Genomic DNA, 23,236 nt, shown 5'->3' with positions numbered 1-23,236 from the left:
ACTCCAAACCCCCTAATTTGGTTTACTTTTGGATAATAAGCCGTTTTTCTAAATGGACTTTTCCTGATCAGAAATTACTGGGTCTCCTAGATTTGTGTTTCTGTCCATTTTAATTATTTTTTAGGTTGGCATTTAAAAAATATTAAGATATTTTTGTGGCAGTGATATTTCTGTAGATTTCTACCACTTACAACATTAACTAAACTGCCTAGGTTTTTACTATATACTGATATCCCTGGTAAAGCTGCTTTCATCCTAGGACCTGATCTAACATATTTTAAATTGGAATGCAGATAAACAGATGTGAAATGTTGCCAGTTCATTAGAAAAAGTAAACCTGAAAGACTCAGATTACCTGCCACTACAGCACTATTTCATTAGGAAATAAACAAGAGGACAGAAACTATGGGGAGCAGAACAGTGGCACCCCACAGATGTCTACATCCTAATCCTGAAACCCATAAATGTGTTATCTTACATGGCAAAGGAGAACTTTGCAGATGGGTAAAGTTAAGGATCTTGAGATGGGAAGACTATTCTGGAATACGCAGGAGGGTCAAGTCAGAGAAGCCGATGTGACATGGAAATAGAGGTCAGAGCAACACAGAGCCAGGAGCCAAGGAGCAATGTGGGTGGATTCCAGAAGCTGGAAGAGGCAAGAATGGATCTTCCTTCAGCCCCCAGAAGGAATACAGGCCTGCCGACACCTTGATTTTAACCCTACAGACTCATTTTAGACTTTTCACCTCCAGAACTGTAAGAAATTAAATCTGTGTTGTGTTAGGCCATTAAGTGTGTGATAATTTGTTACAGCAGCAACAGGAGGCTAATACAGGGACTTTCATCAGTCTTGCCCACAGCTCTATGTGCAGGAACTTATGTAGTAACTGCACACAGAAGGTGCTTGATAGAGGAGGAATAAATGAATGAAAGATTTCTAGACTGATCGGTGATAGGTGTTGTTTACAAACTGTGCGTTTTCTCTAACATAAACCTTTTGGAATAGTGTCTTTAGGGCTGGATTGATATTTCTTAAAGTTTTGTACAGGGCTGGACACTCGTGCTAAGTGGATGATGACAAGACTAAGTTATAAGCCAAGTGAATGCCAACAATATCAAGCCACTGAACTCAAGAAGGTGAAACTGCTGGTGAGAAACCGGAAGTCAAGGGCACAGGACACATTTTTCCTTGCTCCCACCAGTTGAAACCTGTAACTCAACAGAGCGGTAGGAAGTAAAATGTCAGCTATAGGGAGGATGTAGAAGAGCAGGTTTGTCTCTGGGTTCACAGTTTCTAACACCTGAAGAAAGAGCTCTTAGAAAGAAAAATAATGCACCCACCTCATGACATCAAGAAGAATGTGCTGTAGGGATGCTTGGGTGGCTCAGTTGGTTAAGTATCTGACTTCTGATTTCTGCTCAAGTCATGATCTTGGGGTTCGTGGGATTGAGACCCATGTAGGGCTCTGTGCTGGCAGTGCAGGGCCTGCTTGGGATTCTCTCTCTCTCTCTCCTTTTCTCTCTGTCCCTCCCTCCTCTCATCTCTCAAGATAAATAAACTTAAAAAAAAAGAAGAATGTGCTGTAGGGGCACGTCGGTGGCTCAGTTGGTTAACCATCCGACTTTGGCTCAGGTCATGATCTTGTGGTTCATGAGTTTAAGCCCTGCATTGGACTCTCGGCTGTCAGTACAGACTCCACTTCAGATCCTCTGTCCTTCTCTGGCTCTGCCCCTCCTCCACTTGCACTCTCCCTCTCTCTCAAAAATAAATTTAAAAATCATTTAAAAAAAAAAAAAGACGAGTGTGATATAAATGAAATCCACTGACCTGATCAAAAGACTTTTACACTGGAATTGTAGAAGGGACGTAGAAATACAATAGCTTATGCTATAAAGTGAGAGAGCAGGAAAATATCTCATTTACTTCATCCCTAGTGCCTAGTTTAGTGTCTAGGACACAGTAATTACTCAATAAATGAGTCTAAATAGTAGCAAGGGAAATAAGACCATACTTGAGAAACTAGTTAGCAATTCTCAGGTAAGAGAAACAAAGAGCTCAATAATAAATGTTATGGGCATTGATCTTATTACCATGACTTAGAAATTTTACCAAAACATAATAATTATTGTCTCATAAAACAGGAGATCATGTAATTGAGCCTTCATGACACTGATAAGATGACTGGAACAAAAAAGCAAAGGATTAAACAATGCCCATTCCCGAGGAGTACTGGTAAATAAGCAATAAAAAAAGATGCTTGTGGAGATTCATAAAAGAGAAAAGTAAAGTAGGAACAAGGAAGGCACCAATTGTGAGGGAAGTGTACAGGACAGGGGGAAAAGGGCCAGTACTAGGAACCCGACTTCTCACCCACACACAACTCTTACCGGAAGAGAACTGCATCCCAAATCAGACACATCCCTGAGATAGCAGAGAGACATTCACAACTGAAATACCACAATATTAAAGCTGACATCATTCAAAGATCAGAGTTCTACCAAAGAAGGAGAGAAAAGAACAGGTAATAACATTGTCACTAAGTGGTTTTGAATGCTTCTCGAATCTGGAAGTTTCCCAAGCTATATTCTAATGAGTCAAAGCACCTCAGCTCTGTGAACCACCAACAGATGGTGTTGATCATCGGAGGGTGTCATTTGTCCTTAGCTTCCAGTGGACTTGGGCTTCATGCTGAGGTATTTTAGAGAGATTATTAATCTCATCCTGCCTGATAAGAACAAAGCAATTGAGAATGGTAATACAAGGAGACTTCTGATTTCCATTAAAATGAAAGTGGAGCTCTTTTCTCCAAAACACTGAACACGGAAGGATGATGACAAATGTTATTACAGGATGAAGAGCCGTACGTTGGAAACGATTCTAAAGGAAAAGAATGAGTCATCTAACATGTGGAAAGTGCTGTGCCCATCTACTCAGTAATGATCTGCACAAAAGAAGGTGGTTGATGAAATGTGAAACCTGTGCAGTGTGTGACTAGCAGATCAGTTTCAGCGTCAGATGCCTGTCAGCCTAATTTAGAAGAAGGCTCAGCAAACTTTTTATTGACGGCTACCAAGAGTGAATTTGGAGATGGGCAACATCAAATAAGAAATGAAGCCACAAGTATAAGTATATCCCCCAAATATCTGCGGAGATCAATGAAAGAGGATAGCTTACTTACTCCAACAGACTTTCCATGCAGATAAAAGTGATGTTTTGGAACAAGAGGCTGAGAAGATGTATATTCCCAAGAAGAGGAGTCTGCCTAAATATTCTAAAATACTCAAGAATACTCCTGTTTGGCAGAAACCCATCCAGAGACTCCAAGCTCCAAGTCTTTATGATGACTTAGGTATTTATATCTACATGGACTTACAGACCTGAATCCCACCTGGAAGGAAAGCAGCTTCCCCCAGCAGTTAAGCAAGAAGAGTGCATGTGAACCAAAGGGCAAAGAATGAGGCAGCTGGGGCTGTTTTAACAATGCATTCTTCTAGCCATTGAAGGCATCTCTGGTTTATAGGACTTGTCTTTGTTGCTAGATATAGCATCACAAGTGGCTATGGGCTGCTGACAGTTCTTTGGTTTGAAGGATGGAGCAAGGGCTCACATCAAGACCTGGATGTGAAAGCATTTGGTATTTTCCGTTACTACCAAAATCTCAGCTGTGTTCTTCACCTTCTTCAGGATAATCAGTACCCACCTGGTTCTCATCAAGCCACGAAGGCATGGTTTCCCTCAGATACAACAAGGGCTACTATCAGACCCTTCTTCTTCCTTCCAACATCAAAGATATTATTAATATGGGTCAGAAACAAGACCAATGAGTAAAAAAACTGGCCCAAGGAAAAGCTGCTTCGTAAGTCTGACAGGAGAAAGACAGGATACACGTGGTATCAAGATGTCGAAACATCCCGCTTAAGAGGGAACACTGTACATAAAGACTGTATGGAGAGGTGTAACAATGGAAATAGCGCAAGAGAAACTGGACGAGGATAAAGACAGAGAAATAGTGATATGATTGAGATGTGTGTGCTTAGGTGCCCACCTAAGGAGGTCACAGACGTGGCCATGCGTGTACTTGGAACACAGAGTAAGTACAGAGGCAAAATACAAGGATACTCTTGATACTCTTCTGACATCTGCTTTAAGTCCAACTTTGTATGGCAGCACCTGGCTGGCTCAGTTGGTTAAGTGTCTAACTTCGGCTCAGGTCACGATCTCATGGCTTGTGGATTCGAGCCCCACGTCAGGCTCTGTGCCGACAGCTCAGAGGGAATCTCCCTCTCTCTCTTCCTCTCCCCTGCTCACACTCTGTCTCTCTCAAAAATAAGTAATAAATAAGTAAAAAATAAGTAGATAAATAAATCCATGTTTGTAGTAAGTAGCCCACATGTTTTTCAACTGTATGGTTTTGCACATGAGTTCATCTTCAAAGGTTAGAAAAAACAGTGTGTGACACTATATTAAACTTAAGTGGGAGCAATAAATAATGACAAACGCTTTGAGAGGAAGTGACCTCTCACACTTAGAAATCAAATACATTTGGGGCACCTGGGTGGCTCAGTTGGTTAAGCAGCTGACTTCGGCTCAGGTCATGATCTCGTGGTTTGTGAGTTCAAGGCCGACATTGGGCTCTGTGCTGACAGCTAAGAGCCTGAAGCCTGTTTCCGATTCTGTGTCCCCCTCTCTCTACCCCTCCCCTACTCACGCTCCGTCTCTGTCTCTCAAAAATGAGTAAATGCTAGAAAAGAATTTTAGAAATCAAACATAATTAAAAAAAAAGACTTCAGGAAATTCAGGAGAAGGTAAAGCATAACAGCAGAACCAAAACACTCCAGAGACACAGTTCAAGAATGGTTTTCAGTTCCAAAAATGAAATTCTGAGTTTATGCTCACAAATAATCCTAAAGGGGAAAAATGAAAAGGGCATCTACAGGAAGCTTCGGCTGGTTAGTGACCTGTTTTTGATAAGGTCAGACTTTAAAAGTTCATGTGCAAACATGAAGGAGGATCAGAATGCCTGAAGTAGAAAATACACTGAAGCTGACCAAAACGACAAAAACTATTTACATATGTATATGTAAATTCATCATGTGTAATTACAGTATAATCACACTTATATAAATACATATACATTTTACTCATGTTCACAAGAGCTAAGTTGACAGCCCCCTGTTTGAGGTGGACGTAGAATTTTTTTGTTAGTCTCAGATTTGGAAGGTTCTCATTTGAAGACAATGCCAATTGTCAAAAAAAACCTCTCCCGTATACTGAAAAAATTTACCACTCTCACTCTGCTACCTCAGGGATTAATATATTTAAACACCAGTAGGGATCTTATTCATATCAGAGGTCACAAAACCAATGCTGTCGGCACCTGTACGGTCATATGAATGAGTCGGAAAGCCCAGACATAAAGCAACAGCAAATGTTGGAGTGTGGTGACCTGGAGAATGCATCCTCTATCAAAATAAATTCAACTTCAAACTTAAAAAATTAGATGGGATGACTGGGTGGCTCAGCCAGTTGAGCATCCCACTCTTGATTTTGGCTCAGGTCATGATCTCACAGTTCATGAGATCAAGCCCCATGTTGGGCTCTACACCGACAGTGTGGCGCCTGCTTGGGATTCTCTCTCTCTGTCCCTCCTCCACTTGTGCACAAGTGCACACACACGCTCTCTCTCGAAATAAATAACTAAACATTAAAAAAATTAAAAAATAAAAATTAGATGACTGGTGTGTTGGCCAAACAAAATAGTCTCAGATTTCACCCGAGCGCCTTCTGCTTGCAATCCCTGGGTCAGCGTATTTCTGAGATTCAGAGATGTTAAATTATTTGCCCCAAGCCTACAACCAATCGATAGAAATATGTACAGTGAAGATATTAAATTCCAGAAGCAATTCACTGGCTTACCTGACAATATAACCTGATTCAAATGCCGAGGGGTCCAAGTCTGTTTTCCATTCGAGTGGTTCTACAAAAACATATTTTGCCTCCTGGGGATATTTGTAGATAAAGCTCTCCACAAACATCATAATTTCTTTCAATATTGCTTCATTGAGAGGAGTAATTTCCAAGGTTCTGGTCCCGTATCCAGCAGCGGTCCACTGCGCCGACCTGGTCAGCGCCACGCCCATAGTATCAGTCAATGCTCAAACCCGAGCTTAGCACACGCACTGCCGAGTAAAAAGAGTTAGACACAGAGGACTGCGGCCACCTTGTCCCTGGAACATTTTCACTTTCAAGCAATCCAACTCACATTCTGCTTCTTAATCTTCAAGGCTGATTTTTAAATCATCAAATTATACTTTTAATGCAATAAAAACAGTGCATTTTCACTGAACCAACTCTATGGAAAACTGACTAGTACTTGGATTTTCCCATACCTGTCTGCCCTGAGGTGAATAACTTTCTAATGTCCCTGGGCCTAAGAGAGAAAGTTCAAGTAACTGGAAACAAGAAAACAGAAAAAGAAATGGGTCCCAGGTCTGCCGGAGCTGGAGGCTAAGTGAGCAATGCTCTTCCGGGCTGGACTGCTCATCATTTGGAACCGTGCCATTAAACTGAACTGTTATTCTTTTTTTTTTTTTAATGTTTTATTTTATTTTTTTGAGAGACAGAGTGCGAGCAGGAGAGGGGCAGAGAGAGAGGGAGACACAGAATCCAAAGCAGGCTCCAGGTTCTGAGTTGTCCGCACAGGGTCTGACACAGGGCTCAAATCCATGAACCGTGAGATCATGACCTGAGTTGAAGTCGGATGCTCAACCAACTGAGCCACCCAGGCGACCCGTGACTTTCTTTTTAAAAGGTAACATTATGTGTAACATTAAATAAGAGCCAAGTTAGAAAGCAAGTTCTGACCCTAATTGTGAAGATTCAAGGCTTTTTTCCCCGGATAATCCATACTTGTTTGCTTTCTCCTAAAAGTGATCATGAAAGCCTTCCTTCCAGAATACTAACATGGTTATAAAGTTAAATATAAAATATAATTAGCTTTCCCCCCCATAATTACTACTAAACCTCAGAAGTGGTTTTAGTAAAAACCAAGAGTCTACAGAAATGACTTGGAGATTCGGGGTTTGTACTGTATTACATCTTGAAATCCAGTAACAGGACATCCAGATCAGTGGCTCTCAGCGAGGCAGTGCTCATAATACAGAAGAATTATAAAAGACACTTCATTATTGAAATGAAAGGGACATCACTGGCGTTTAGTGATGAGGACTGAGAATGTTCCATGTCCTGCAATATGCATGACAGTCCTCAGAAGGAAGAATTACCCTACAATCTCCAGGCATCTAGTAAGTGGAAAACTTCAGGTAAGTAATACCTGCGCTCAGAACCTACTTCCACTTTGCAAATAATCACACTATTTTTTTTCACAGTTTTAACACACACTAAATCCGTCAGGATTGCAACTATCATATAAACCAAAGGAAGGCTGAACATACTTTGTTTTATATGGAATTTACTAATTTTATATGGAAGTGTACCAAAATGCTGGTACACCCTATACAGGCAACACCCTGTATAGGTACACCCTATAGGTACACCCTATACAGGCAACACCTTGCCGGAAGACACTTTAACAAGAGCTAAGAAATGCCAAAAGGGCTTCTTTTCATCATGATAAATTTTTATAGAAAAGTAAGTGTAACATATTTGAAATTTTCAAATTGTTTTTCCTCAATCTGGTAAACCAGGAGCTGTGACAGTGAACAGGTTTCATTTGAGAAGGCTGGTTGGCAGAAGGTCTAAGAAAATCTCCAGGAAGGGGGACTAGGACAATCCAGGAGGCAAATAAAATATTATCAGAGGGGAAAAAGTGGAAGGAAATTCCGAACAAGACAAGACAGGTATAAAAAGAAAAAAAAAAAAAAAAAGAGGTACTTTGCAGGCTTGGCTGAATACATTTTAAAAAGAAAACAGGGTAATGTTTTTCATCAGAAATGTAAGAAATTTCTGATGGCTTAATTTACCAAAAGAACCAAAGCTACAGCATTTATTCCACTAACCCAGAGGTGTTAAAAAATGGTCAGTGTAACTCAGGTAAAAATATAAAATGAACACATTTTTCCCCTAAAACAAGCTACTCCCCAGTTTCTACCCATTGCCATCCAGTTCTTTTGGCCTAAGAACCACGGTTACAACGAATACATGTCAATACATAGTACATGCCTTTGCATTAAGTTTGTTTTGTTTTGTTTTGTTTTACGTTTAACGGTTAAAAGGAAAAAAGTTTTTGTGCATGTGTTTGCATAGATTGAGAATCACATATTCATCTGCTCTAATTTTACTCATTTTCTCTACTAATCAAATCGATATAATACAATTTGTTTTTCTTTTTTAAGGGTTAGTTGCAAGCTTCTTGTATCATTAATAAAATGAAACACGTCCGTGAATAATGTCTGTAATACTTGAGCAAAAGCAAACCTGAATTCTCAATGAAGCTAAGGGAATTGTAAACATCCGCTCTAGGATCTAGAAATGTGGCTGGTAAGGTCGATTGGGAGTCTGTGCACACACTGGCATTTCTAGAATGATGAAGCTTCAGAAAAATGAAAATTTCAGAGAACTGATATGAACAGGGCCCTGAATCAAAAACTACGTTCAAACCCTGTGTGAAAACACGCGATGATGGCACCGATCAGACCTGTGACAAGCGTTAGAGTTGAAGGCTAAGAAGTTTCTAGGGACGACGGGGTAGTGGAGACAGGAAGGAAGGGGCAGGCAGCGAAGGCTGGATAGCGAGGAGGGAGCAGAGCTGAACGGGCGGAGGGGAAAGGCGAAGAGGGAAAGAGGCAGGGAGGCGGCGGGAGAAACAGAACGGATTACAGAGGAGATGTGGTCCCGACAGGGAGGAGTGGGGGGCTCGGGGGCGAAGGAGCAGAAGGTGGCTGGGCAGGAGCAGGGTGTCCGCAGGGGGGGCAGGGGCTAAACGGGGGTGGGAGAGAGAAGGGGAGAGATGGATCTCAGTCCCGAGGGGAGGAAGGGCAGAGGCGAGAGAGACAGAAGCGGCGAGAGAGACAGAAGCGGCGAGAGAGACAGAAGCGGAGCCCGGAAAAGACCCCCATTTCTCGAACCACGCGGAAGGCGGCAAGGACCCCAGCGCGGAGCGAGCGCGAACTTCGGGACCCCGGCCGCAGGGGCGGCGGCGAGTCTCCGGCGGCCGCCCCGCGCCCACCAGCCGCACTCACCTGCAGCGCCCAGCTCCGCGCCCGCACTGCGCCCGGCGCCGCTCGCCGCGCACCCGCCTGTTGCTAGGACGCCAGTGAAACGCCCGGCGCCCGCGCAGAGCGTCGCCGCCCCGCGGAGGAAAGCTCTGAGCCCGCCCTCCGCGCCGCAGCTGCCTGCCGTGCGATCGCGCCCGGAGCCCGCCCAGAGCACAGCCGCGTGCTCCCGGCGGCCCCGCGCCCCCGCCGCCGGCCCTGGTGGCGCCCGGCTTCGCGGGGTTTCGCTAACGCCTGCAGCCGCCGCGTCCCCTCCCTGGGAATAGTGTTATTCGACCTCCTTCTGCCAGGAGGACTCTCCCTGAATCACTCCACCAGGTGGGAAACGTTTACCTTAAAGAAGGCCACAGCAGTTAGGGGTTTGAGCAGCAAATCAATATGACCGGCAGCAAAGAGAAAATGTTCGTTAGAAACCCCGTTTTCGGGGTCTCCATAGGCTTCTGGACAGATGTTCCGTAATATTCCATAAGGTATTTATTCTATGCACCTTAAATCTCCGTGGAGTTCGCAAAATAGCGCAGAGCCTCTCAGGATATTTGAGGCCTGAGTGTGCTTCCCAAAAAGCAAATGTGGGGGAATAAGCTAATACGCACTAGAAAAGCAGAAAGTGCTCTTCAGTAGTTTAATTCCGAGAATTGGAATGAAATGAAAGCGTTCCCGTCTCTTTGTAAATGTCTTTTACCTTTTACCAAGATGGCCTTAACCCCACCTGTAGATACTTCTACCAACAAGAGTCCCAAGCTCTGAAAAACCAGCAGGGGCTGAAGGAGTAGATAAAAGAAAATATTGGGGGGAAAATAATAAAAGAGATAAAAAACAGTATACTGTCTTTGGGGGACGAGTGTTTAGGGACTGATACTGGATAATTTAGGGTGGCGGAGTATTTAGGAACTAGAACTGGATTCTTTCCCTAAAGTCAAAAGGGCAGATATGTGATGATGTTAGGATATTACACGTCAGGAGATTATATTGTCCTGGCTTAGAACCGGAGCCTTTCTGCAGATACACTGAGAAATGAGATAGAATAGGCCTTTGTTTGGGGTTCTTTTCTTCCTTTTTTGAGAGTATAAAAAAAGTTGTTTGAAGTGGAATCGTTTTTGCCTAAAGTAGCCTTTACCTCCAGAAAAGCCTATGTTTGCAGTGTGTCAAAACGGAAGGTTATATGTTAATTAGGTATATAATCTGAAGGAAGCCCTTTGAAAAATGAACAGAGTGCACTCTGAGACAACCTCAGCATCATACCTATAGAGTGATGCAGGTCACAAATCGGTGAGGATCAGAATCCACCCTTTAGAGGGGTGCTCGAACAGTCCTGGAGCAGGGAAATTTCCTTGGATACTTTATGTTATTCGCATATTTTAATCAACTGTTTAATGTGAGACAGCATTAGTGAGCCCCACATAGAAACTGGCCAGAAATCTACAAATTCGGGACGCTTGACCGCGGTTTGCAAAGTGGGAAAAGCCAGTGCCCGCCGAGATCTGAGCAGCTGTGTCCTCATTTGCCAAATTCATGGCAGATGTCAGACTCTGCCATGGCTTAATCTGATGGCAAAATTTGAATTTATTAACCCTGACGTAATCTAAGAAAAAAAAAAGGCATGTAATAATATGCAAATTTGTAGAATTCCCAGCTAGCTGCTTCTAATTTTTCCTTGCCATGTTGGGGTACTAACTTGGCAGACCTTCTGCTCTCAGCTTAAATGACTACTTCTCAGAGTGTGGACCACCCAGACTGAAGAAGCCTCTCAGTAGGATTTGTCCGGACTAGCCTGTCTTATTGCCTGTTTGCTACTTCAATAGTAGGCTCCATGAAATAGGGGCCTTTCTGGCTCCTTCAAATCTGTGTCATAAGATCTAGAAGAGTGACTGACACATGGGAAGAGTAAAATTGGTGAGTCACCTAGTCAAAGGTGCCTTGTTACCTGGCATTCTTTGTTGAGCCGGGCACCAGAAGGGTGGAGCTCTCATTTCCTTGGACACAGGTGACAGAACCAGTTGGGTGATTCTAAGTGGCTGTGTTTGGGAAAGAGCCTTGCACACTGAGAGCGCACGCAGGAGTTTGCTGTAGCAGAGGCCCTTCCCAGCACTGCCGTCAGCTAGAGCACAGACATGTGACCCAGTTCTGTCCAATGGAACTTTACAGAAAGTCTGCTAAGGACTTCTGGGAAAGACTTGAGAGTTGCGGGGGCCCTCCGCCACAACTTCCTGTCGGCTCAACATGCCCCCTGTGAAACCAGCCGCCTGGCTCAGGCCAGCTCAGATCCTGGTGCATTGTAGAGTTCAGGCCCAGATTCTGTGTACTGCCATAACAAGGTCCACAGATTGGGTGGCTTCAAATACAGAAGTTTATTGTCTCACAGTTTTGGAGGCTAGAAATGTAAAATCAAGGATTGGTTTCTTCTGAGGGCTGTGAAGGAAGGATTTATTCCAGGCTTTTCTCCTTGGTGTATCGATGGCCATCTTCATGTCCACATGACATTCTCCTTGTACACCTGTGCAAGTGTTGTTTTTTTCTAAGGATACTAGTCATATTGGATTAGGATCCACTCCAATTAACTCATTCTAACCTGATTAGCTCTGTAAAGATCCTGTCTTCTTTAAGGAGATATTCAGATTTCAACATATGAATTTTAGGGAGGATGCGATTCAACACACAACATTATGTAAACAAAAAAGTCTGCGGGTCTCGGGGGCCCATTCACCTGTGTTAGAGTGGGGCTAACTAGTGCAAAGCAGCCAAGAGAAGCATTTACAGGCCACAGCCAGGAGAAGGTGATAGGCCAGGTTGGTCTGAGTGTCTAATACCTCAATCAGAAAAGGACCGAAACACATGGAACCTGGTAAGGCTTGTAGGAAAGTACAGTGGCTTTCATTGAACAGTGATGGGGTTAAGTCTCATTAAGGAAAAAGATTGCCTCTCAGTGGCAATTTTCAGGATGTTTCAACAGAAATTCTGACGATAGAAAAATGCATGAAGACTGATGAAGTTCTAAGGACCAAGTTTGCCAGATCCTACCTTCCCTTATACATAAAGACCAACAATCAAAGCTGCCTTCCTGTGCACAAAGATATTTCTCAGCGATACACTACTGACCAAGGCCCATGGTCTGGAAATGAAATGGCTCCTTCTCCTTAGATTCTAACCTCCTAGACCTTCATTTATTCCATAAATGATTTTTTTTTTTTTTTTTTTTTTTTTTGGATACCAACATGTGCCAGACACTCTGTTGACAAAACTAAGTTATCTAATTTGGGTACTGGCAAAAACAAACAAACAAACAAAAACAAAGGGGTCCATTAAACTCTATGCAAAACCTCTGGCAGAGAAGGAAGGCCAATAACATGGAGCACACAGTAAGCAGAAAGTAGGGAGAAGAGGATGGGCAGGATTCCATAAAGTAGGGGTTTAAGCCATGATAAAGAATCAGATTTTATTCCAAGAGCAAGTGAAAGTTTTTGGAGGATTTTAAGCAGGGTGTGACATGATCTGATTTGTGTTGTTAGCCATTCTGACTGTGTTGGGCAAGTAGGCTATTAAGGTACAAGAGGTGAAGCAGAGAGACTATTAATAAGCCATGTTGGGTCAAGTTCCCCCAGGAAATAGACTCCAAGATGGAGAAATGCATGTGAGAAGTTTACTTAGGAATATCCCCTGGAAATGAAGGCAGTGGGATTGGATGAGGGAAGCTGAATTGCCGTCTGGTCATGACTAGAGCTGCATGGAGAGCTCTAGAACCGGGATGGCCTTGCAGTTTTTGCATATTGAGGCAAGAGGGCTGGGCCTGTGTATTCCCCTCACCCTTCAGTAGAACGTTTGCTGATCTAGACGGCTTACCTGGTGGGGTGATCCTGGCCCTCTGCTAAGGGATCTGAACCGCTGGCATCAGCCCTTCTCAAACAGTGGCTATTTTATTTGCACCTTTACCATCAAAACTGGGCAAGTATCAAGTAGTTTCAGATGGACCACCCAAGTTCCAAACAGATCCTTCTCTTACCTGACAGCAACACCACCTCTGGGTCAGTTTCTCTGTCTAGGATCATGACTCCTTTACTTGCCTGTTGGCCTCTTGCACAAAGAGCCCAAAGTCATAAAGTTACCAAAGGTGAAAGTTTAATGTCCCTTGCTGGAACTTTTCCCCTCTAGGAACCAGGACTTCTAAGTGTACAGAGCCCATATTTGCAGTGAGAGGAAGTACAAATTCCCCCAAGTGATGGGTAAGCAAGACCACTTCTACCTCCACCTCTTAGTTCTAGAATCTATGTATTTGACCTTTACGGGTCACAGCCCCATATAATGGCTATTGATTTAGGGTATACACTGCAGTATGGAGGGTGGTACCCCATCCTTACAGGGTATTATCTCCAAGCTGGCACTACAACTGTGCCTTCAAAAGACCACTTAATTGCTGTGTTATGATAGTAGTCCAAAGCCACTTTGGAGATTATATGTGCCCCTTCACTGAAGTGTTGAGACTACATGACCGTCTCTAAAAAGAGAAATATAGCAGAAGGGGCAGGGATGGAGGCTATGTGTGGACCCAGCAAAATGAGCTCCCTCTTGCTTATGCTGAGTGTGCAGTCTAATAGCAGGGGCTGACACTAAACTTCTAATATGGCACATTTCGGGAGACTAACCAGGCCTGGGGCGCAGGTCAGTTACATTGGGTTGCTCCCATTTTGGAGGTGGCAAAAAGATTCCTCCTTACTAGGACCGATGCGTATTCCAAATAGAGATTTGTCTTTCCTGTACGGAATGCCTCTGCCAGAACCACCATCAAAATGCCTCATTCAGGGGAGCCTAGGTGGCTCAGTTGGTTAGGCATCCTACTCTTGATTTGGGCTCAGGTCATGATCTCATGGTTTGGTGAGATCGAGCCCCCACATAGGCTCTGCACTGATAGCGCAGAGCCTGCTTGGGATTCTCTCTGTCTCTCTCTGCCCCTTCCCCGCTTGTGCGTGCTTTCTCCCTCTCTTTCAAAAAAAGAGAACTTTTTTTAAACATTTTTTTAAAAAATGCCTCATTTATCAATGTGGTATCCACACAACATTGCCTCAGAACAAGAGACTCATTTTAGAGCAACAGAGATGCAATGATAAGTTTCTCACTATGAGAGCCACTGATCGTAATGTGAACTGCATCACTCAAAGGCAGCCACGCTGGTAGGGTAGTGGAATGACTTGTTGACATTCCAGCTAGGGTGCCAGTATGGAACAGCACCTTGTGGGGTTAGGTCTCCATCCTCCAAGATGTGATTTATGGACTGAGTTAACAGTCGACGCGTAGTGCTATTTTCTGTAGTAGTTGGAAATCGTGGCTGTACAGACCAAGGAGTGAATCTTATCATAATCATCAATGACCCACTTGTGGAATTTGGGCTTCCCATTCTCATGGCCTTGGGGTCTGCCAGTTAGAAGCCCTAGTTCTCATGGGGGAGTTGCTTCCATCAGGGAATACGATACAGGTTCCATTGAACTTGAAGCTGTGACTACCACCTGACTGCTTTGGGGTCCTCATGCCAGTGAACTGACAGAACGAAAACAGAAAACAGGGACTTATTACACTAGTTGGGTCATTGACCATGATTACTTTGAGGGCCAGGATATACCATCAGGAAGGAGGATGTTTACAACCCAGAGACCAAGGGGCTCAACTCTTAGTACTTGGGCAGTTCTTAGTACCTCCATACCTTGCAGTAACTATGAATTGGAAATCACAGAGACCGCAGCCAGATAAGACAGCAAAGGGCTCCAACCCCTCAGAAATAGAGGTCTGGGTCATGCCACCAGACAAGCATCTCAGGCCAGCCAAAGTAACAGCCATAGGACATTTGAAATGCATGGTCAGCTTTCTGTTTCTACCTTGTCTTTGCTGTTTCCTACCTGTAGTCTCTAGCCCTTTAGGTGAGAAAGAACAGAGCAAGGAGATGAGGGAAAAGGCCAAGGAACCTTCAAAATTGTCTCCCTGTCATAAGCCAGCTTTGCATTCTCTGCATGAAGTCTAAACTGACTCTTTCTCTAGTAAGAGTATCTCTTGGCTCTTCAAAAACCCTGCGCTGTTGGTGCCCTTCCTAGAGCTCCATCCCAGAGCTAGTGTCTCCATTCCCTTTGGGAATCTAGCATTTCGTACATCTGTCTACTGAGGGCTTAGAGCTGCCGTCCCACCTCCACCAACCTCCACCAGACCATGTCCCCCACAGCACTCCCATTATTCCCCCAACGCACTCTGCAAGTGCAGGCCAATCCCATCACAAAAGAAGCTTTCCTCCACTCTGCTGCCGAAGCCACTGTACCCATCCTGTCTGTCACTCCCAGGCTACTCCACTGTGTCCTCCCCACTCCCAGCTGCACAGGGCAAAGGACACATATTTGGGTATCTAAGTGGTCTCCTTAAAGTCCTTTTTCTTCTGCCTCTGAATTTGGGTTGGGAGCAGATGAGTAGAGAAGAGAGAGCTAACACGGCTTTCTCCGAGAAGCTCCTCCCTGGGAAATCCACTCATTTCCCTTCTATAACTTCAGTGTGGGTGAGTCAGATAATTGACTTTCCAGTTATAGCCCTTTACCATTTTACATCTTGGCCTGGTTCCTCACCCTGGAATAAATTGTCTATTGTATCTTGATCCCAATGTCTTGAATTAGTGAAACAGTTTTACCATAGTATTTATAAGGTAGATGTACAAATTTTGGATGGTTACACAACAAATCATAACATACATTGCCTTACAAAGTGAGAATTATTCATTTTTTGTTTACACAACTCTTTCTTTTTTGATGTATTACAATGAACCTGTGTTCCCATAGTAAAAAATCAGACTAGTATCAGAAACAGTAAACACAGGACATATAAATAAATTTAAATTATATATACATATTAATTAATATCCATTATTTGCCATATGTCCAATAACAAAGTATGATAAATTATTTCGTATATATTGAACAAAATGACTTTGATTCCAAAGTAAAATTACAGGATTGCCTTAAGCATTTTGAGGCAACTTTATGGAGAAATGATGTTTTTGCTGATCTTTATCTTGTATTTACGGGTGATGAAGTTGATTGACTTTTTGACTAGGAAATTTGAGTGAGAAAATAATTAAAGTGACTGGAATCTCATGACTCCAGTGAAGCATGTTATAAGCTTCATACTATCGAAAAGAAAAAGAAGAAATAAACCTAGAGAGGCCCATTCTCTTCTCAGTTCAATCAACATGATAAAAATGGTCTATAGGATTAATGAAGCTTAGGTGCCACGTCACTAGACTTCCAGTCAAATGTATGCATTATGCACATCCCCAGAGTGCACTAAGTTATAGGGGGGACCGAGGAAGGGAAGGAAAATGAAATAGGTGAAACATGGCAACAGAATACAGATAATGGAAAGCAGAAGAGTTGGAATGGCTTGGGAGAGGGTAGAAAGCGGAAATCTAATAGTCTAAAGGGGTCAAAGCCAATAAAAATGAAACATGTGCACATAACAGACCCTGGAAAGAGTCAGAACTAGGTAGCATCTCTGAAGTGGCAGAGTGGACTAAAAACAGGAAGGCAGCTTGAAAGCCTCATTGGGGTAGCTGGACCCCAGCATCCTTTTCCTCAACAGAAAAGATTTATAAGTCGGGGCACCAGGAACAGCTGAGAGCCAGGAAAACATGGGTACACTGAACGCTAAGAATCTCCTTAGCCTCTTCTCCTGGCCACCTTCCTCACAGTGGCAACCTGACTTGTATCCTCACGCCAAAGAGCTGAGACTGACCAGCCTGAAAGAAAAGATCTGTAGGTGCTGACATTTAAGAGTCCTTTCAAGCAGGTACACAGGTATCGAAGTAGGGGAAGTATGTAGGCAGCATGGGGCAGGAGTGATGGTAACAGACTCATATCTCCAGAGTAAAAAGAAAATTGGCTCTACAAAAGAAAAATCAAGAAATAGCAGTTTAGGCATTTCATTTAGAAAGGTAGAAATGTTGATCAATACCAAAGACAAGTAAAAGTTGTCCTCTCTGTGATTTTTAAGCAAAACACAGCTGGGAGCTATTCAGCTTCTCAAGAACAACCAGAGCCGTCCACTTTGTAGAAGGCTGGTTCCCCATCATCCAGTCTTGGCTAATAATCACACAGACTTAAATAGATCCGGTGCTGATGGACACGGACCATTAGAGGAGGTAAAGCCTCTGTGACAATTAGCTATTGCTGCAATAATGCTGTATAACAAATGACCCCCCAGATCAGCATACGGGTATTTATACTCACATGGATCTGTAGGCCCCTTGCAGTTTCCATGCAGTTTGGCTGGTCCAGGTCAGGCCTAAGTGGCTCTGCTTCGGACTGTGTGCTTCTAGGCTTGGTGTCAGCCTGTGAATCTGCCCCTAAGCCTGGGAGCATCTGCTACCTGTTGCATGTCCTTATCACAGCGAATCACTGCCACAGACATTCCAAGTCTCTGATTGCATCATATCAAACTGATATCCTATTGACCAAACCAAGTCATGTGGCCAAGCAAGGGACCCATAACTGGTTTTCTGCCCAGCCTGAAGCCATGGCAAGGTTTGGGTATATGACACTGCTACAGCAGAATGAAGGCATCATTGGAACTAATAATGCGATCTATCAGAACACTGTTCTTCGCTCATCATTCATCATCTATCAGATGTATTGTAGTTTTTGGTCTTCATTCCCGTTACATTATCATGGTGGTTCAGTTACCTTATCCTATTCTCATTCCTCTGGCAAGAATATCTAGGATGCATGGCCAGAATTAATGCTTACATGTTCTGATTTGCTCCTTTATCTTTATGTAGTTATTCTAAGCCCTTTTTTATGCTTTTATTAATTGTTTTATTCAAAATCTTTCCCTTTTATTCTAAGCTCTCTCTTTTATATAAATAGTACAGAATACTATAAAAGATGTTTAATCCCATTTTATGTGAAGTAGCCCTTGGTCCCTTTTCTGAGTTTTTAAAAGGCAGAAACTCAGCAAAGTACACTGGAATGTAGGGAAAGTTATTTGATATAGAAAGTGTGTAGTCTAGCCAAGAAGTGATTACTCCAGAAATCCTCATGGAGAATAAAGGATTTAATGTGCGACTTGATATTTTGGAAAAACAAACTGAGGATTAATAATATCCGGGTGATGTCTCCCAAAAACACCAAAGGAAACAGTGAAGACGTCTTAAAAGAATGGCTTCCAGATGCCTAGTAAATCATGTGTCCCTAACAAATGAGAACATGACTGAGGGAGGATATTACTTATTTTGAGAAGACCTGCATTCTTTGGGTAACTGGTAGTAGTTTGCACTTGAACGTTGTAATATTACCAAAGAGATAAAAGCCAAGAGTATTATCCTTTTCAAATAATGAAATAATGGATAAATTATTTACAGCGAACGTCAGATTTACCACTCAGTGTGATCTGTTTGTAAGAAAATAAATAAATCAGGGTTTTACAATGAGGTGATTTGTCTGTTTCACTGATTGGAATATATCTCAAGAATCTTGTGAAGTGGGAGAGGATGATTGAAAAGAGGGAAGGAAGGAGGATAAGGAAACCAAAATGATGCTTTTCAGATAGGAACATTTTCAGATACATAAATTAGAAAGACTCTGGAATCTGGGAGTTGATTTCTTCCAAACCATCTACACCCACATACTCTTTGGAAAGAGTTCATGTGCTCCCAGTGTGGAAACCACTGACTTAATTCATAGATAGAGCTCCCCATATTCCTGTGCCCTTTGAGGTCTTAAGTCATTTCCTCTGATGCAATCCAGCATGGATTTGCATCAATCAAAATGTGCCAGTACCTATTAGCTTTCAGAGTTGGGGTCATGAAGAGCTTTGGTTTAGTAAGGTCACAGGCTTTGGTTTTCCATATTGAAATCTTTTGACTTTCTCTGTGTTTAATTTTCTCATCCCTATGATATTACCTGGCAAGTGTTTGTGTTTGAGCAATTCTTCTCTGCATCTTGTCACTGAATTGAAAACAACAGAAACAGCAATAGCAGCAGGAAAAAGCCCAATGTCTAGGGATCACAAACAGATTGTAATCGGATATTATAAAACAGAGATTAGAATGTGTGCATTCTGTCTGAGGGGGATATTGCACTTAATCAATTAAATTTCCTATAGAGGATATTAAGCACAAATGGACCATTTCACAATTTCCATGGATACTAAGTGCTTGAAGTGAGGGGGGGGGTGGTGGAGAGGGGAAGGGGGAAGGAAGTCTAAATGAGCAAAATTAATCTTCTGTTTCCTTCCTAACTGGCAAATCAGTTGAAAGTAAGAGGCAGAAGCATAGATTAATAAACCATATGCAATATATTGCCAGTTGTCATTTGAAGGAACTATTTTTTCTTCTGTCATATTGATTGCCTAAGTGTTATAATAACATCGCAAGAGCACTTTGGGATTAGGAAAGCCCCGATAATTTCCCCCCTCCTTTGCAAAAGTGTCTACTTGTTAGCTTCTGTAAACTTACTCTGTCCTGGTTAAGATTAGGTTCTGGTGTGAGAAACAAAGAAAAAACAGTGGTTTACGGAAGACAAATTTATTACAGTGAGTCTGGGGTGAGCTGTTAGGGCCTCAGCAGTAGCGCTCCTCTGCAAGGTGCTGAGGGACCAGGCTCCTTCACTGTGCAGGGCCGCTGTGTCCAAGACCTGCCCCATCTGCAGCCATCATGACTGCATTCCAGCCAATGGGAAGGAGGAAAGCACGAAGACTAGGGGCAAAAGTCACACTCTGGCTTGCTCTTAGGGAAATCGTCACATGGCATTTCTACTTCTGTCTCCTAGGCCAAAGTTAATCATATGGAACATTTTGCCTTTTACATTTTGAAGCTAGCTTAATAGGTACGTAGAAATTTAAATTTGTTACATTTTCTTAAGATTTGACACTTTTATCATTATAAAATGACCCTGTTTTTCTCTAGTAATCATTTTTGTCTGGAAGTGTATTTCATCTGATTTAAAGAGAGGTACGCCAGCTTTCTATTTGGTGTTTTTCTGGTATATCTTTTCCAGTATTATACTGTCAATATTTCTGGAAGCTTATATTCTAGATATGCTCATCGTAACAGAATATAGCTGACTTTTTTAAAAAACACAGTCTGCAATCTTTTTCTTGATGAAGGTATTTATGTGATTATGCGTCATTTTATTTAGTGCGTTTATTTGTCCCATCTTTTCTAGGATTCTTTTTCTCTGTTGCCTTCCATTTGGATTATTTTTTTCTAACCTGATTTTATCCCCTACTATTTGAAGTCATGTACTCTGATATTACTCTTTTTGTGTTGACCCCCCCCCCAATTTCATAATTAACTTATCTAAGTCTCAAGTTAATACCTTTACCTGCCTCCTAAACATTACCCTCATCCCTATCAGAATTGTATTCCTCTCTGGCATAATATGCTGTTGTAGTCATACGTTTAATTTTTTAAACTCCTTAAAACATTAATATTGCTGTTTTATACAGTCATCATTTTATATTTTTTATATTTATCCATGTTTACCAATTTTTTTATTCTTCATTTCTTTTTAAAATAGAAGTATTAAGGTATGATTGACATACAATAAACTGTACATATTAAAAATGTACAATTTGATCAGTTTCAGCATATGGGGAACAGTCGTTGTAATCAAGAGAATGAACATATCATCACCTCCAAAAGATTTCTTGTGCCCCCTTAATCCTTCACACCTGCCACTTCATTATACTGGTGGTTGTAGTGTGACAGGCAGGAACATAAATGCAAATCCTGTTACTCTATTGTGGCTATTAGTAAACATCTCTTCATTTCTGTTTGTATCCAGACGGATACATATATATACACATATATGTACAGATATATACACATGTTTACACAAATATATGTATAGATATGTATAGATATGTATATATAAAATTTATTTTTCAATGTTTGTTTATTTTGAGAGAGAGAACGCAAGCAGGGGACGGGCAGAGAGAGAGGGAGACACAGAATATGAAGCAGGCTTCAGGCTCTGAGCTGTTAGCACAGAGCCTGACATGGGACTCAAACCCATGAGCTGTGAGATCATGACCTGAGCCAAAGTCGGATGCTCAACCGACAAAGCCACCCAGGTGCCCCTATATTTTTTTTAGAATAGAGCTCTAGGTTCAAAGTGAGTTTTGTTCAAAATGAATGTATCATTCTACAGTCTCCTGGCTTCCTTTGTTGCCATCGGGAAATCAGCTGTCAGTTTGTTACCCCTTTGAAGGTAATATGTCTCCTTTAAATATTCTTCTCTTTGTCTTCTGTGCTCTACAGTTTCACTGTAATTTGTCTGGTTGTGGGTTATCTTTATATTTATCCTGCCTGATTCACACTGTGTTCTTGAATCTGACAGAAGATACTTTTAAATAGTTCTGGAAAATTCTAAGCCATGTTCTTTTCACATATTATCTATTACCTCTGCCTCCTTTCTCTTTTCCTTCTGTAACTCCAATTAGACACATTTCCACTCTATCACCATTTTTCTTAACCTACTTTTCCCACATATTTCTGTGTAACACATTGGATAATATCTTCATGCCTAAGTGCCTTTATCACTACTCTCTTCAGCTGTGTCTAATTTACTGTGAAGCCTATCCACTGAGATTTTTTTTTTTCATTTCAGTTATGATTTTCAGTTCCAGCTGCTCCATTTGGTTCTTAAATTTCATTGTTTACTCCGGATAGCTGTACAGATTTTCAAACTTTTCTCTATACATGCTGAACATAATTTTATGATATGTGTCAGATTATAACAATATATATCAAGTCTTTTTTCCCCCCTGATATCTCTCTCTATTCTTGCTGCTTCTCACTCATGGTATGTTGTTTCTCTCTGTATGTTGAATGATTTTTGGTTGTGAGTTGCTTGCTTATCTTGGAAATTTATTTTTCAAGGAATTCTTGGAGAACTGGGAGAGAAAAGTTCTCTCCAGTCCTGCAGAGAGGATTGGAATTTGCTTCTGCCAAATACCTTTGGTACTACTGTAAACTACCAATGTCATTTTACACATTTGGTATGTAATTTTTCATTTAAAAATATATCATGTGGGGCACCTGAGTGGCTCAGTTGGATGAGGATCCAGCTCTTGATTTCAGCTCAGGTCATGATCTCATGGTTCATGGGATGGAGCCCTGCATCAGGCTCTGTACTGACAGTCTGGAACCTGCTTGGGATTCTCTCTCTCTCTCTCTCTCTCTCTCTCTCTCTCTCTCTCTCTCTCTTCTGTCCCTCCCTTGCACATGTGCTCACTCTCTCTCTCTTTCTCTCTCTGCTTTCTCAAAATAAGTGAACATTTAAAATAAATAAATAAAAATATATCATTAAATGCCTGTTATCCCAGGTAAATTCATATACTGATTATTTTTAATGCTGCCTAGCATTCAATAATAAGGATATATTGTAATTTATTTTTGTTTTTAGTCAAAGTATAGTTGACATGCAATATTATATTAGTTTAAATGTACAGCATATCAATTCAACAATATATACATTACAAAATACCATGATAGGTAAGTGTAGTTATCATTTGTCACCACACAATGCTATTACAATATTATTGACTATATCCCCTATACTGTACTTTTCATCCCTGTCACTTACTTCTTTTATAACTGGAAGCTTGTAGTAATTATTCCCACCTATTTTGCATATCACTCCACATCCCTACCCTCTGGCAACCAACAGCTTTCTATATTTATGAGTCTTTATACTTTTGTTTTATTTTGGTTTTGATTATTTTATTTTGTAGATCCCACATTAAGTGAAATCATATAGTATTTATCTTTGTCTAACTTATTTCGTTTAACATAATACCTTCTAGGTCTATCCATATTGTCACAAATGGCAAGATTTCATTCTTTTTTAATGGCTTAGTAATATTCCAGTGTGTGTGTGTGTGTGTGTGTGTGTGTGTGTGTGTGTATGCCATATCTTCTTTATCCATTCATTTATCAGCAGATACTTCAGTTGCTTCCATATTTTGACTATTGTAAGTAGTG

General features: G+C 41.8%; 1 protein-coding gene and 1 long non-coding RNA gene across 3 annotated transcripts in view; one reads left to right on the top strand and one right to left on the bottom strand.

Moving 5' to 3' along the window:
- The window catches only part of ODAD2 (outer dynein arm docking complex subunit 2), a 180,588-nt gene extending 171,296 nt beyond the window's left edge, over positions 1-9,292 (bottom strand). Inside the window, exons 1-2 of one of the 2 annotated variants that reach the window (XM_019465260.2) lie at positions 9,202-9,279; positions 5,918-6,180 (exon numbers count right to left, since the gene is read on the bottom strand). In XM_019465260.2, the coding sequence (XP_019320805.2) occupies positions 5,918-6,141 (224 nt within the window). In that variant the 5' untranslated portion in view covers positions 6,142-6,180; positions 9,202-9,279. Of the gene's footprint in view, positions 1-5,917; positions 6,181-9,201 lie in introns of both variants that reach the window. The other variant, XM_053894917.1, reaches the window with a different exon arrangement.
- A 32-nt stretch (positions 9,293-9,324) lies between these two features.
- The window catches only part of LOC109276352 (uncharacterized), a 93,166-nt gene continuing 79,254 nt past the window's right edge, over positions 9,325-23,236 (top strand). The window contains exon 1 of the long non-coding RNA XR_002084624.2: positions 9,325-9,552. This is a non-coding gene — a long non-coding RNA (uncharacterized LOC109276352). The remainder of the gene's footprint in view (positions 9,553-23,236) is intronic.

The sequence above is a fragment of the Panthera pardus genome, unplaced genomic scaffold (genome assembly GCF_024362965.1).
Source record: "Panthera pardus isolate Hobbes unplaced genomic scaffold, ASM2436296v1 HiC_scaffold_6, whole genome shotgun sequence".
In the NCBI taxonomy this organism is placed as follows: domain Eukaryota; kingdom Metazoa; phylum Chordata; class Mammalia; order Carnivora; family Felidae; genus Panthera; species Panthera pardus.
Note: the sequence above shows the minus strand (reverse complement) of the source record. Positions and strands in the feature narration are given on the sequence as shown.